The sequence below is a fragment of the Microcebus murinus genome, chromosome 6 (genome assembly GCF_040939455.1).
Source record: "Microcebus murinus isolate Inina chromosome 6, M.murinus_Inina_mat1.0, whole genome shotgun sequence".
NCBI lineage: Eukaryota > Metazoa > Chordata > Mammalia > Primates > Cheirogaleidae > Microcebus > Microcebus murinus.
In genome coordinates this window covers 30,869,850-30,884,950 of record NC_134109.1, presented here as the reverse complement: position 1 = coordinate 30,884,950, position 15,101 = coordinate 30,869,850, and the positions used below count along the sequence as shown (strand labels likewise).

Sequence of the window (15,101 nt, the reverse complement as noted above, 5' to 3'; positions counted from 1 at the left end):
AAAGAAGAAGAAATGGCATATGGCAATATGCATATGAAAATATGCTCCACATCATCTTTCATAAGAAATGACAATTTAAATGACAATGAGATATACTACATACCTGTTAGAATGGCCAAAATACAGAACACTGATAATATTGAATGCTGATGATGATGTGGAGCAAGGAGAACACTCATTCATTGCTGGTGGGAATGCAAAATGGTACAATGGTACTTTGGAAGACAGTTTGGCAGTTTCTTATAAAACTGAACATACTCTTACAATATCATTCAGCAATTATATTCCTTAACATTTACCCAAAGGATCTGAAAACTTATGTCCACACATAAACTTGCACATGGACGTTTATAGCAGCTTATAGCAGCAATGTTGTGGGTTTGATTCCAGATCAGCACAATAAAGTGAATATTGCAATAAAACAATTCACACAATTTTTTTTGGTTCCCTAGTGCATATAAAAATTATGTTTATACTATACTAGTGTATATAAAATAGTGCATATAAAAATTATGTTTACACTATACTGTAGTCTATTAAATATACAATAGCATTATGTCTTTAAAAATGTATATATCTTAATTAAGAAATATTGCTAAAAACCCTAATGATCATTGAGCCTTCAGTGAGTCATAATCATTTTGTTGACGGAGGGTCTCACCTCAGTGTTGATGGCTGCTGACTGATCAGGGTGGTGGTTGCTAAAAGTTGGAGCGATTATAGCAATTTCTTAAAATAAGACAACAATGAGGTTTGTTGCATTGATTGACTCTTTCACAAAAGATTTCTCTGCAATATGTGATTTTGTTTGATAGCATTTTATTCATAGTAGAACTTTCAAAATTAGAGTCAAACCCTGAACCTGCTTTATCAACTAGATTTATGGCCTACTCTGAACCCTTTGTTGTCATCTCAACAATGTTCAGAGTATCTTCACAAGGAGCCAATTCCATCCCAATAAATCCCTTTCCATTGATCATCCCTAAAAAGCAACCCTGTGTACATTAAAGTTTTATCATGAAATTGCAACAATGCAGTCATATCTTCAGGCTTCACTTATAATTCTAGTATCTTGCTATTTCTACCACATCTGTAGTGAAGACTTGAATCCCTCTAAGTCTTTCATGAGGGTTGGAATCAACTTTTTTCAAATTCCTGTTAATGCTGCTATTTTGACCTCCTCCCATGAATTGTGAATGTTCTTAATGACATGTAGAATGATGTGTCCTTTCCAGAAGGTTTTCAATTGACGCCCAGATCCATCAGAGGAATCACTGCTTATGAGAGTTATAGCCTTATGAAATGTATTATTCAAATAATAAGACTTGAATGTCAAAATTACTTTTTGATCCATGGGCTGCTGAGTGGATCTTGTGTTAGCAGGCATGAAAACAACATTAATCTTCTTGTACATCTCCATTAGAGCTCTTGGGTGATTAGGTGCATTGTCAATGAGTAGTAATATTTTGAAATGAATCTTTTTTTCTGAGCAGGAGGTCTCAACAGTGGGCTTAAAATATTCAGTAAACCATGCTATAAGCAGATATGATGTCATTCAGGCTTTGTTGTTCCATTTCTAGAGCACAGGCAGAGTATATTTGGCATAATTCTTAAGAACCTTAGGATTTTCACAATGATCAGTGAGCACTGGCTTCAACTTGAAATCACCAGCTGAATTAGACCCTAACAAGAGAGTCAACCTGTCCTTTGAAGTTTTAAAGCCAGGCATTGACTTTTCCTCTAGCTATGAAGGTCCTAGATGGCATTGTCTTCTAATAGGAGGCTCCTCCCTCTATACTGAAAATCTATTGTTTACTGTAGCCACCTTCATCATTGATCTCAGCTAGATCTTCTTAATAACTTGCTGCAGCTTCTACATCAGCATTTGCTGTTTCACATTGCACTTTTATGTGTGGTGACAGCTTCTTTCCTTAAACCTCATGAACCAACCTCTGCTAGATTCAAACTTTTCTTCTTTGGTTTCCTTACCTCTCTTAGCCTTCATAGAATTGAATAGAGTTAGGACCTTTTTCTGTATTAGGCTTTGGCTTAAGGCATTGTTCTTGCTGGTTTGATCTATCAACACCACTCAAGCTTTCTCTATATCAGCAATATGACTATCTCACTTTCTTATCATTTGTGTGTTCACTGGAATAGCACTTTTAATTTCATTTAAGAACTTTTCTTTTGTATTCATATGTTGGCTAATTGGTGCAAGGGACTTAGCTTTCAGCTATCTTGGCTTTTGACATGTCTTTGTCACAGAGCATAATCATTTCTAGCTTGTGATATAAAGTGAGAGATGTGCAACTCTTCCTTTCACTTGAACACTTAGTCCATTGTAGGGCTATTAATTGGCCTACTTTCAATATTGTGTGTCAGGGAATAAGGAGGCCTAGAGAGAGGGGGAGAGATTAGGGAATGGCTGATTGATGAAGCAGTCATAACACACACAACATTTATTTATTGTTTGCCGTCTCATATGAGCGCTGTTTATGGTGTCCCCAAACAATTAGAATAATAACAGAAAATAATCATAAGAGATATAATAATAATTACAACATTTGAAATATTGCAAGAATTACCAAAATATGACACAACAATGCCCAGCCTAGAATCTTATTCCCTGCAAAACTAAGTTTTGCATACGAAGGAGAAATCAAGACATTCTCAGATAAGCAAAGACTGAGGGAATTAACCAAGACAAGGCCAGCCCTTCAAGAAGTACTCAAAACAGTGTTACCCATAGATCAGCACAATAAACACTCATGAATGTAAATCTACTCAAAGCTAAAGATCAAAGCCCAGAAACCACAATGGCTAAAGAGAGAAAACAAAGCAACAAAGTTCAAACCAACATAATGTACAGAAATCTGCCCCACCTATCAGTTATCTCAATAAATGTGAATGGCTTGAACTCCCCACTCAAGAGACATTGGCTGGCCAAATGGATAAAAAAATACAAGCCAAGTATCTGCTGCCTTCAGGAAACACATCTAACCTGAAAGGATGCAGTTAGACTAAAGGTAAAGGGGTGGAGAACAATATTTCAAGCAAACAGAAGCCAAAAGAAAGCTGGTGTGGTGGTGCTGATTACAGATAACTTAGCTTTTAAATCAACAAAAGTAATAAAAGACAAAGAAGGTCACTATATAATGGTGAAGGGTACAGTTCAACAAGAAGACATAACAATTCTAAATATATATGCACCCAACCTTGGTGCACCCGGATTCATAAAGCAAACTCTACTTGACCTAAACAAATGGATGAACGACAACACCATAATAGTAGGATATTTTAACACCCCACTGACAGCACAGGATAGATCCTCCAAACAGAAAATCAACAAAGAAATAATGGACTTAAATGGGCCTGACTGACATTTACAGGACATTCTACCCCACAACCACTGAATATAGGTTCTTCTCATCAGCTCCTGGGTCATTCTCTAAGATTGACCATATTCTAGGAATAAAAGCACGTCTTAAACAATTAAAAAAAAATTATACCAGTATCTTTTCAGACCACAATGGAATAAAAGCAGAAATCAATCCTAACAGTTCTCATTTCTACACAAAGTCATGGAAACTAAACAATATTATGAATGATCACTTCATAAAGGAGGAAATCAAGACAGAAATCAAAAGAGTCTTTGAACTAAATGACAAAGGTGACACAAGTTACCAAAACCTGTGGGACACAGCTAAAGCAGTCCTGAGAGGAAAGTTTATTTCCATAAAGGCCCATATCCAAAAGTCTAAAAGATCACAAATACACAACCTAATGAATCATCTCAAAGAGCTGGAAAAAGAAGAACAGACCAACCCCAAACCCAGCAGAAGAAGTGAAATAATTAAGATCAAATCAGAACTGAACGAAATTGACAACAGGGAAACTATATGGAAAATTAACAAAATAAAAAGTTGGTTCTTTGAAAAAATAAACAAAATTGACACACCATTGGCTAGACTAATGAAAAGCAGAAAGGAAAAATCTCTAATAAGTTCCATCAGGAACAATAAAGGAGAAATTACAACTGATGTCCTGGAGATACAGGATATAATTTATGAATAGTACAAAAAACTCTATGCACACAAACTGAAAAATGTTGAGGAAATGGACAATTTCTTAGAAACACACAGCCTCCCTAGGCTCAACCAGGAAGAATTAGAATTCCTGAACAGACCAATATCAAGTACTGAAATTGAAACAGCAATAAAAAAACCTTCCTAAAAAGAAAAGTCCTGGACCAGATGGTTTCACACCCAAATTTTACCACACCTACAAGGAAGAACTGGTGCCTATCCTGCAGAAATTTTCCACAACATCGAGAAGGATGGAATCCTCCTCAACACATTTTAGGAGCGAACATAACCCTGATATCAAAACCAGGAAAAGATGCAACAAAAAAGAAAACTACAGACCAATACCCTTATGAATATAGATGCAAAAATTCTCAACAAAATCCTAGCCAATTGAATCCAGGTACTTGTCAAGAAAATAATCCATCACAACCAAGTGGGTTTCATCCCATGGATGCAGGATGGTTCATCATATGCAAATCTATAAATGTAATTCACCATATAAACAGAAGCAAAAACAAAGACCATATGATCCTCTCAATAGACGCAGAAAAACCATTCGACAAAATTCAACACCCTTTATGATAAGAATGCTCAACAAAATAGGCATAGACGAGGCTTAACTAAAAATGATACAAGCCATATATGACAAACCCACAGCCAATATCATACTGAATGGGGAAAAATTGAAAGCATTCCCACTTAGAACTGGAACTATACAAGGTTGCCCACTATCTCCACTTCTCTTCTACATAGTGCTGGAAGTCCTCGCTACAGCAATCAGACAAGAGAGCAGAATTAAGGGCGTCAAAATGGGAGCAAAGTGTCACTCTTTGCTGATGACATGATATCATACCTAGAAAACCCCAAGGATTCAACCAAGAGACTCCTTGAATTGATAAATGAATTTGGTAAAGTCTCAGGATACAAAATCAATACACAGAAAGCAGAGGCATTCATATATGCCAACAACAATAAATGTGAGAACCAAATCAAAGACCTAATTTCCTTCAAAATAGCAACAAAGAAAATAAAGTACCTTGGAATATATTTAACTAAGGAGGTAAAAGACATCTACAGGGAGAACTATGAAACACTGAAGAAGGAAATAGCAGAGGACGTAAACAGATGGAAGAATATACCATGCTCATGGGTCGGCACAATCAACATTGTTAAAATGTCTATAGTACCGAAGTGACCTACAAAGTCAACGCAATCCCTATCAAAATACCATCATCATTTTTCACAGATATAGAAAAATAATATTATGCTTCATTGGAACCAGAGAAGACCCCGTATAGCAAAATCAATCCTAGGCACTAAAAATAAAATGGAAGGTATCAATTGACCAGACTTCAAACTATACTACAAGGATATAGTCATTAAAACAGCTTGGGACTGGCACAAGAGCAGGGACATTGAATAGTGGAACAGAACAGAGAACCCAGATATAAAACTATCCTCATATAGCCAATTAATCTTCGAAAAACCAGACAAAAACATACATTGGGGAAAAGAATCCTTATTCGATAAATGGTGCTGGGAAAACTGGATAGCCACATGTAGAAGACTGAAACAAAACCTACACCTTTCACCCTTCACAAAAATCAACTCATGCTGGGTAACAGACTTGAACCTTAGGTGTGAAACTATTAGAATTCTAGAGGAAAATATTGGAAACACTCTTCTAGACATTGGCCTAGGCAAAGAATTTATAAAGAAGACCCCAAAGGCAATCACAACAGCAACAAAAATAAACAAATGGGACCTGATCAAATTAAAAAGCTTCAGCACAGTAAAAGAAACTGTCAAGGAAAGCAAACAGACAACCCACAGAATGGGAGAAAATTTTCCCAAGCTACACACCCGATAAAGGGCTGATAACTAGAATCTATTTAGAACTCAGGAAAATCAGCAAGAAAAAATCAAACAACCCTATCAAAAAAATGGGCAAAGGACATGAACAGAAACTTCTCAAAAGAAGACAGAATAATGGCCAACAAACATATGAAAAAATGCTCAACATCTCTAATCATGAGAGAAATGCAAATCAAAACCACTAAACTCCAGTGAGAATGGCCTTAATCAAAAAGTCCCCAAACAATAAATGCTGGCGTGGATGCACAAAGAGAGGAATACTCCTACACTGCTGGTGAGACTGCAAACTAGTTCAACCTCTTTGGAAAGTAATATGGAGATACCTCAAAGTGATACAAGTAGATTTACCATTTGATCCAGCAATTCCACTACTGGGCATCTACCCAAAAGATCAAAGGTCACTTTATGAAAAAGACACCTGCACTCGAATGTTTATAGCAGCATAATTGACAATTGCAAAGCTGTGGAAACAACCCGAATGCCCATCAATTCAAGAATGTATTAATAAAATGTGGTATATGTATACCTTGGAGTACTACTGCTTTAGGAAACAATGGTGATATAGCACCTCTTGTATATTCCTGGATAGAGCTGGAACCCATTCTACTAAGTGAAGTATCTCAAGAATGGAAAAACAAACACCACATGTACTCACCAGCAAATTGGTATTAATGGATAAACACCTAAGTGTACATATAGGAATAACATATATTGGATGTCAGGCAGGTGGGAGGGGGGAGGAGGAGATGGATATATACAACCACAACCAGTAGGAAGGGCAACGTTTGGGGGATGGAAACGCTGGAAGCTCGAACTCAAGAGGGGAGAGGGAGTATGGGCAATATATGTATCCTCAACGCTTGTATCCCCACATTTTCCTAAAATATAAAAAATAAAAATTATAAATTATAAAAAAAAGAAACACACAGTTTATGTGTTAATGCCATCAAGGTTACTTGGGTGTGATGAGCCTGTCTCAAATCTCTGGCACCAACTAGGGGCCGCTTTTAATGAACACTCATATTAGGCCTTAATGCTGACATGAACACCTCTTTGTTTAGGGCCTTTAACCTGAATTATCAGATGCTATTCAGAAATAATCAAGTTGTCTGTCACACCAGACCTCTTCTCCAGTTGAAACACACAGTTCAGTACTTTCAACATAGCAACATGAACACAGCGAAAACCACACACATTCGAACTGATGGAACTACAGATGAAACAGCTTGGGGAAAACAAAACTGCTTCACAAATACAAAACAGACCAGAAAGGATATGAGCAGATATTGGACAGGAGGAAAAAAGAGAGACAGAGAAAAACAGGCCACGAGGCCGTACAGTTATAATACTTTGACAAATGGTCTGCTCAAACAGTAACAAAATGACTCTCCTTGTTGGACCACACACTGTACTTTCAATAATTGCCTTTGGGTCACGGATATAGAACCCGGTTTAGTAAATGGTCATCCAGCCTGGTTGTTAGTAGGCAGTGGTGCCAGGTGCAAATGCACCTACTGATGTTTGACAAGGACACAGTAACAGGGGATCAAACCCATCCCTGGAGGAAGACCCAGGTGACTTTTCCAGTTAAGCCAACTGGACAAAACATGGGGGCCAACAGAGCTATACAAAAGATGGACAAACTACAATGTCTTAGGCAGCAACCCTATTGATTCTCTAGTTCTACATCCTTCCTCTCTCCTTTGCTGGCTACCTGCATTCAGATTTGACATTTTCAGAAAGAGATTTGCTATTTGCATACCGAGATTTGATCTCAGACCCGAGTTGTTTAAACAGAAGGAATGTAATCATTCCTGGGTATCGGATCCTGTTCTAGTGCACTGTTTCTGAAGTGATTCTTCCCGATTCCCTTTAGCTAAAATTTTATGTCTGTACATACATCAGGTTTCAGCTTCATCCTAGGATTTATAGGCAGGCTGTACTTAGGCACTTCCTGAGATTTAAAAAATGAGATCCTATGACTTCGACAAGCAGAGACGTTAAGAAGTGATGTATCAGTGAAGAATGACTCCTTAGGTCCTGACTTAAAAATAAAGATAAACATGCCAAAGACATTACATGTGGAATACCCCAGGTACAGCGCGACACAAGAATAATAATGAGAATGATAGCAGATAGCACATACTAAGTGCCTAAACTGTCCCGGGCCTTTCTTAAGTGCTTTCTTTTAATTGCCACAGAAGCGTTGGGAAAGTACATTTCATCTCCGACGGTAAAATGTGCACCTTGAAACTCTGGACTATTAAGACTGTGCGGATGATCTCACAGTCAGCAGGTGGCCTGACCACTGCTGAGATTCAAGGCACCTGTGACACAAGAGATCTTTAATCTTCCTGTTGCACCTCTGCCAAAATTACTTTCTATGCTTATTTGTTTAGCACTAACAATGATATGGACAAATAACAGAAATCTCGTACATAACCAATCAGAAAAAGACCTTAAGAGTGTTAAAAACAAGCACATACAACTGCACACAAGACTTGCTACAGGGGTATCTAGAAAATATTAGACACCAAATGGTAAATAAGTACAGGTCCTCTTGTTAGTGTCTAAGGGTTTATGCCCTCATCTACGGGAGTATTAAGGACACGAGCAGACACAAATTGCAAAGTGATTTTATTGCCAGATGACGTCAGAATTGCCAAAAGATTCTGTTGTTGTCAGAGTGATTATTGATCATTTCTCACAATAAGTGCCAATGTGAGTTTCCCCTCTGCATGGGCTTTCATTATTATTTCTTGGCAGACTTGGTAGCTTTAGGTGCTTCAGTAGCTTCCACTGTTACCTCTTCTACAGATCGCGTTGCTTGTGTAAGGCAACCGATGATAAGTATAAACAGAAAAAGACTGAAACGAATCAAGACAAAAATTAGCGCATGGTTTATATTCACACGTATGCTGGCTCGAAAACCAGCTTCAGTATTAGGTGGAGGGCCACTATCTAAACTGCCACCTACTCCTCTCACTTCACAAGTTGGTGGTTTCCAACCACGAATACAGTGACAATGTTTTTTGTTGTTGCACACTCCTCTGAAATTGCATGTCTTCACATCACAGTCAAAATTCATGTCCTGATAAAACGTACAATTCTGTTGTACACAGTAGCTTCCTGGGCCACATGTTGCACCATCCACTACAAGCCCCATTTCTGGCAATTCTGTTCCAAAGTGTGCATCATATCCAGAGCATTCTTCTTCTTGAGCATCGTGCATTATTATTCTATGAAAGGTAGTGTGTTCACCTCCACCCGGAAGAGTTTTGACACCTCTACAGTGCAGCATTCCACAAAAAACGTCCTTTTCTTCACACCTCACAGTTCTACCTCCCCCTCGTACTAACCTAACCCCACAGTTTCCAAATCGGTCACCCATGATATTCAATTTTTGATAGCATACTGGTTTACTATCTTTTACTTCAAAGCCAAAAAGGGCTTGACACTGCAAGTCACGGTCACTGCAGTTTCCGCTCACACAAACAGCTACTGCTGAACATGGAGTTCCATCCTGAATGTAGACGTCAGGTGGACACGTCTCGTTTTGCCCAGTACAGTATTCCGGTAGATCACAAATACCAAGTGTTTCCCTGCAAATCATTCCAGAAGGAGCATGTTTACACCTCTGGCAACAAGCTCCTGTGTTACATTGACTGCCGCCTCTGAGGACACAATTGGTTTCGCAACACCTATCATTAACACAGTCTTTAAATGAGCCACAATCACACTCTTCTTGCGCATTTTTGATCTTGTCTCCACAGCGGGGTGCTACATAAGGAAAATTTTTATACGGAGTAGGGTTTGGCCAACCTAAACAAGCATCCCATTCATGTACTCTTCGATGAATACGATAGAAAGTACAATTACTCATTAGATCTCTAAGACCGGCAGGATTTCTCATGAGACAGTGGCTTCTTCGAAAACAAACACAATACTCCGCATCATGTGCTACACCCATGTGATGACATATTGAATGTGCTGCAACTGTTGCAGCAAAAAATATGTGAACCCTTGTTACAAATACATACACTGCTCCCCAGTTGGGATTGCATATTGAATCCCTGTTGGTATAATAGTGGGCTCCTTTAACTGCATGTCCTGTTAAAAGAAGTGAAGTATCATGTGAAGCTACCCGAAAAATTCCTTTAGATTTCCACAAACCAAAATCAGATACAGACTCGTGGATATTAGGGAATTTATCAAGGGGTACTGGATCCTCATCCCTCCATATGCACATAACACGTATGAAGACATTCATATCAACTTGTTTGAAAATGGTATGTAGTATGCTGTTGATAATCAGTACATTCTCTATCATGAATGTCATATTCTTACCCATCTTTGAAGATAATGAACTAGTAATTGTGTAGTGAATTTTTATATGTTTCTTATGACGCCTCCACAAATAAACGGGGCCTGCTCTAGGAATTTCAGCAAGTTTTACCTTTTCAAATGCTTCATCCACCTGTTCGTCGTCAATGTTACACTTTTGAGCCTCTCCTGGTCTTTCTTCTGACACAAGCAAAGATACCAGGTGTTCAAATTTGGAAGAAGCCTCCAGAGGTTTGATTTCGTAAGTGGAGTCATCCACCTGTATCATGCCACGCAGACCTCCATAGCAAGTGTCCAGTGTGGCCATGGACCCCGGAACTCCTTCCAGGTAGCTGTAGTAGTAACAGTCTCGGGGAACAAAGGGATAGTCCTCCTGCATGGCCCCTTGGTCATTATTAGTAATAATAGGAAAATGTCTGGGCAGCAAGGCCTTCTTCAGCTTCATGTGGATCACATGCCTTCTGCCCTGGAAGCGTATGCTGTAGGAGAGCTGGTCTGGCGTCTCAACTCCACCCCTCCTAGGGGGCACTTTCCTGGGGATCACAATTTCAGAGGAAGCGAAGCGCCATACTGGTGGATCATGGGAGCAGCAGACAGGGGATAGAAATGCCCAGAGCACCAGTAACCAGAGAGTACCCGTCAGGGGGACCTGGAGCCAGGCAGGCCCCATGAGTAAGAGCGCCTTTGCCCAGAAAAATGCAGTCAAGTGGGAGGTTGGCAAGACTACCCCCAAAACATCAACCTTCTCACCAGGGCACCCATGAAGAAAGCAGAGTGAGGTTGCAGGCTTGGGGCTTCCTGACAGCTGAATGGGCAGGGTTAGACTATTACATAACAATGGTGTGCTCATCAGGGGAGGCTGTGCTCAGTGAGCTGAGGACCCAGGCCTGGGGACCTAGGCAAGAGGGGGACAAAATAGAAGGAATTAAGAAAACTGTTGTAGAATTGGGCTTAAAAGTTCGTGTTCTCTAAGGGGAGTCGTAAATGGGGGAAGAACAAATGGCATTGGTGCAAACCAGGGGTAGCTAATCACTTATTTCTTAATCCTAAATGAGGAAACGATTCAACATGAAATTAAAAGAGGGAATTGTAAACAAATGGTAAGGAGAGGGAAGCTCAATTCCTTAAAGGAATTCTGAGGGTGGAAGTGCACTTTATAGAAACTAGATGGAGTTGGGTGTGATTGATGGATTATAAGAGTAAAGTGATGTCAAGAATAGAAAAATTAGGATGTGTAATAATAGTTTATTATCGAGTTAAACTTTTGCTTACCTTATGGTCAAGCAATTCCAGTCCTAGGAACTTAGTCACAGTCCACAGTCGTGCCAATGAATGTTCATAGCAGCATTATTGATACGTTTATTCCACAACCTAGAAACCGAGAACTAATCCTTAATAGCTTAATGGGTAAACAAATTTATATTCGTTCAATGGAAAAATACTCAATAATAATATGAACAAAATACTAAAACATGCAAGAACATGGATGAATTTCACAGAAATTATGAGACAAAGATACCAGACCCAATGAGGTAAAGTATAATTTACTTTGTATGACGTTCTCGAATATTCCAAAGGAATCTGAGGGAATGGAAATATAATCAGCAGTTTCACTTACGCCAGTTGACTTACATGAGGCAGTTCGATTAATAGGAGAAAAAGCATACAAACTTATTTACTGTGTATACATGGGAGCCTTGAGAACACACACCCAAAGATACAGGGGAAATTGTCCATTTTTGTGCTTCGCTTCAATAAAGTGTAGGCAGCCATGTAGAAATACGTTTGGACAGAAAGGGTATGTATGATCTAGGTCTAACAGGCTGAGTGGGGATACCCAGCGAGCCCTGTCAGTCTACTTTCTTCTTGGCCTCTCCGGGCATGCATTCCTTTCTCCTGGATGTAGGGCAGAGCCCTTTCTGGAATGGGAGTCTTATGACCTACAGACAAGCCAGATAGGTCAGATAACTTCGTTATGGCCAATTTTTGCACACAATGATGTCAGGTCTCATAGCTAGCTTTTGAGAAAAGAGGCTCTGGTTTCTATGACCTGGCATGGGGAAGACAGATCCCATTAACACTTTCAGTGGGTAGCCTCAGGGGAGAATGAAACTAAGAGATAGGAAGCTAAAGAAGGTCAGAGAAAAACTTTTGCTTCTGAGGCCCCTACTGAGGCCTTTATTTTGGGGTACTGTTTTCTAAACCCCAACACAAACCGTCTACACTGCCATCAAAATGAAAGAAAAATGCTACTGGGCTTATGCTAGACACACCAAGGTAGAGGGCCCTCAGCACTCCCAGGATAATTGGAAAACCATCCCTACAGGTGGCCTTAAAGTAAAGATTTCCAGGGCCAATTCCCAGGCCCCAGAAATGGATACCTTTTCTTCATGGTAGTGAAGGAAATTAGAAATATTTTCACCCCAAAATATGGCATTCATGGCATTTTGATATTCTGGACTGAATAAAGAAGCCTCAACATCTCTCTGACCTTCTCGCTTCCGCTGCCCGCCCCTCACTGAAGTTTCTTTATCTGCCTGAGATCCAGACCCACCCAGGAGAGCAATTGTTCTTTTCTTCCCCTCCCTGTAAGACTGGGAATGTGACCATACCTGAACAGACTTTTTAAGAAGACAATGGCCCATCTCTCAGGCTCCTTTAAATTTTAAGGGAACTATACTTAATCTTCCTCCCCCATCCACTCATCCTCCCTAGTAACCCTTTATTGCCCCTCAACAGAATTTCTCTTCTCCCCCTCCCATAACACATTTTATCAGAAAGGCATATAAACTTCTGAACTCCACTGGGGAGTTGCATCTCCATATTACGAGGGCTCCCATGTATATGCATTAAAATAAATTTCATAACTTTTCTCTTATTAAATCTGCTTTTCTGTGGGTTGATTTTTCGGTGAACCTCTGAGGGCGAAGGGGAAGTTTTCCCTTCATCCCAACAGTTGGCAGTTTTCCCCAAGATCATAGATGAAAAATTCCATTTGTGCCTATCTTCTTCCCTTCATAGATCTCCCTATTTCCTCTCCCAAAACAAACGAACAAAGAAAAAAACCCTCCTCTCTCTTTTTTTTTTAATTCAAAGGATTTTTATTTTATTTCAGCATATTATGGGGGTACAGATTTTAAGGTTTCAATAAATGCCCATTTCCTCCACTCCCCCCACAAGTCTGAGTCTCCAGCATGAAGATCCCCCAGATGGTGCACATCTCACTCATTATATATGTATATACCCGCCCCCCCCGCCCCCCCCACCTGCCCAACAGCCTATTACTGTAGTACCTACGTGACCACTTAGGTGCTATTCAGTTAATACCAATTAGCTGGTGAGTATATGTGGTGCTTCTTTTCCATTCTTGGGAAACTTCACTAAATAGTATGGGTTCCAGCTCTAACCAGGAAAATATAAAGTATGCTATATCACCATTGTTTCTTAGAGCTGAATAGTACTCCATGGTATACATATGCCACATTTTATTAATCCATTCTTGGATTGATGGGCACTTGGGCTGTTTCCACAGCCTTGCAATTATGAATTGTGCTGCTATAAACATTCGAGTGCAGGTGTATTTTTTGTAGAGTGTCATTGGATCTTTTGGGTAGATGCCCAGCAATGGGATTGCTGCATCAAATGGTAGATTCACTTGTATCGCTTTAAGGTATCTCCATATTGCTTTCCACAAAGGTTGAACTAGTTTGCAGTCCCACCAGCAGTGTAGGAGTGTTCCTCTCTCTCCGCATCCACGCCAGCATTTATGGTTCGGAGACTTTTTGATAAAGGCCATTCTCACTGGAGTTAAGTGATATCTCATTGTGGTTTTGATTTGCATTTCCCTGATGATTAGAGATGTTGAGCATTTTTTCATATGTTTGTTGGCCATTCTTCTGTCTTCTTTAGAAAAGTTTCTGTTCAAATCCTTTGCCCACTTTTTAATAGGGTTATTTGATTTTTTTCTTCCTGATTTTCGTGAGTTCTAAGTATATTCTAGTTATCAGTCCCTTATCGGATGCATAGGATGCAAAAATTTTCTCCCATTCTGTAGGTTGTCTGTTTACTTTCATGACTATTTCTTTGGCTGTGCAGAAGCTTTGTAGTTTGATCATGTCCCATTTATTTATTTTTCTTGCTGCTGTGATTGCCTTTGGGGACTTCTTCATAAACTCTTTGCCTAGGCCGATGTCTAGGAGAGTGTTTCCAACATTTTCCTCTAGAATTCTAATAGTTTCATACCTTAGGTTTAAGTCTGTTATCCAGCGTGAGTTGATTTTTGTGAGAGGTGAAAGGTGTGGGTCCTGTTTTAGCCTTCTACAGGTGGCTATCCAGTTTTCCCAGCACCATTTATTGAAAAGGGATTCTTTTCCCCAGCGTAGGTTTTCGTCTGCTTTGTCAAAGATTAGATGGCTATATGAAGATGGTTTTATATCAGTATTCTCACATCTGTTCCACTGGTCAATATTCCTATTTTTGTGCCAATACCATATTGATTTAATTACTAGAGCTTTCTAGTATAGTTTGATATCTGGCCTTTTAATGCCTCCCATTTTGTTTGTGTTGCCTAGAATTGCTCTTGATATTCGGGGTCTTCTTTGGTTCCATACGAAGCGTAAAATTATTTTTTCTATATCTGTGAAGAATGCTGATGGGATTTTAATAGGTATTGCATTGAATCTGTAGATCGGTTTGGTTAGTATAGACATTTTGATGATGTTGAGTCTGCCGATCCACGAGCATGGTATGGATTTCCATCTGTTTACATCCTCTGCTATTTCCTTCCACAGTGTTTCA

General features: G+C 39.4%; 1 protein-coding gene across 1 annotated transcript; it reads right to left on the bottom strand.

Moving 5' to 3' along the window:
* Positions 1 to 8,746: 8,746 nt before the first annotated feature.
* LOC105880282 (disintegrin and metalloproteinase domain-containing protein 20-like) lies at positions 8,747 to 10,976 on the bottom strand. Its single transcript, XM_020285704.2, has 2 exons — positions 10,417 to 10,976; positions 8,747 to 8,827 (listed from the first exon to the last, which is right to left on the bottom strand). The coding sequence occupies exons 1-2, from the start codon at positions 10,972 to 10,974 to the stop codon at positions 8,747 to 8,749; spliced, it is 639 nt and encodes a 212-aa protein (XP_020141293.2). The 5' UTR covers positions 10,975 to 10,976.
* Between the last annotated feature and the right edge of the window lie 4,125 nt (positions 10,977 to 15,101).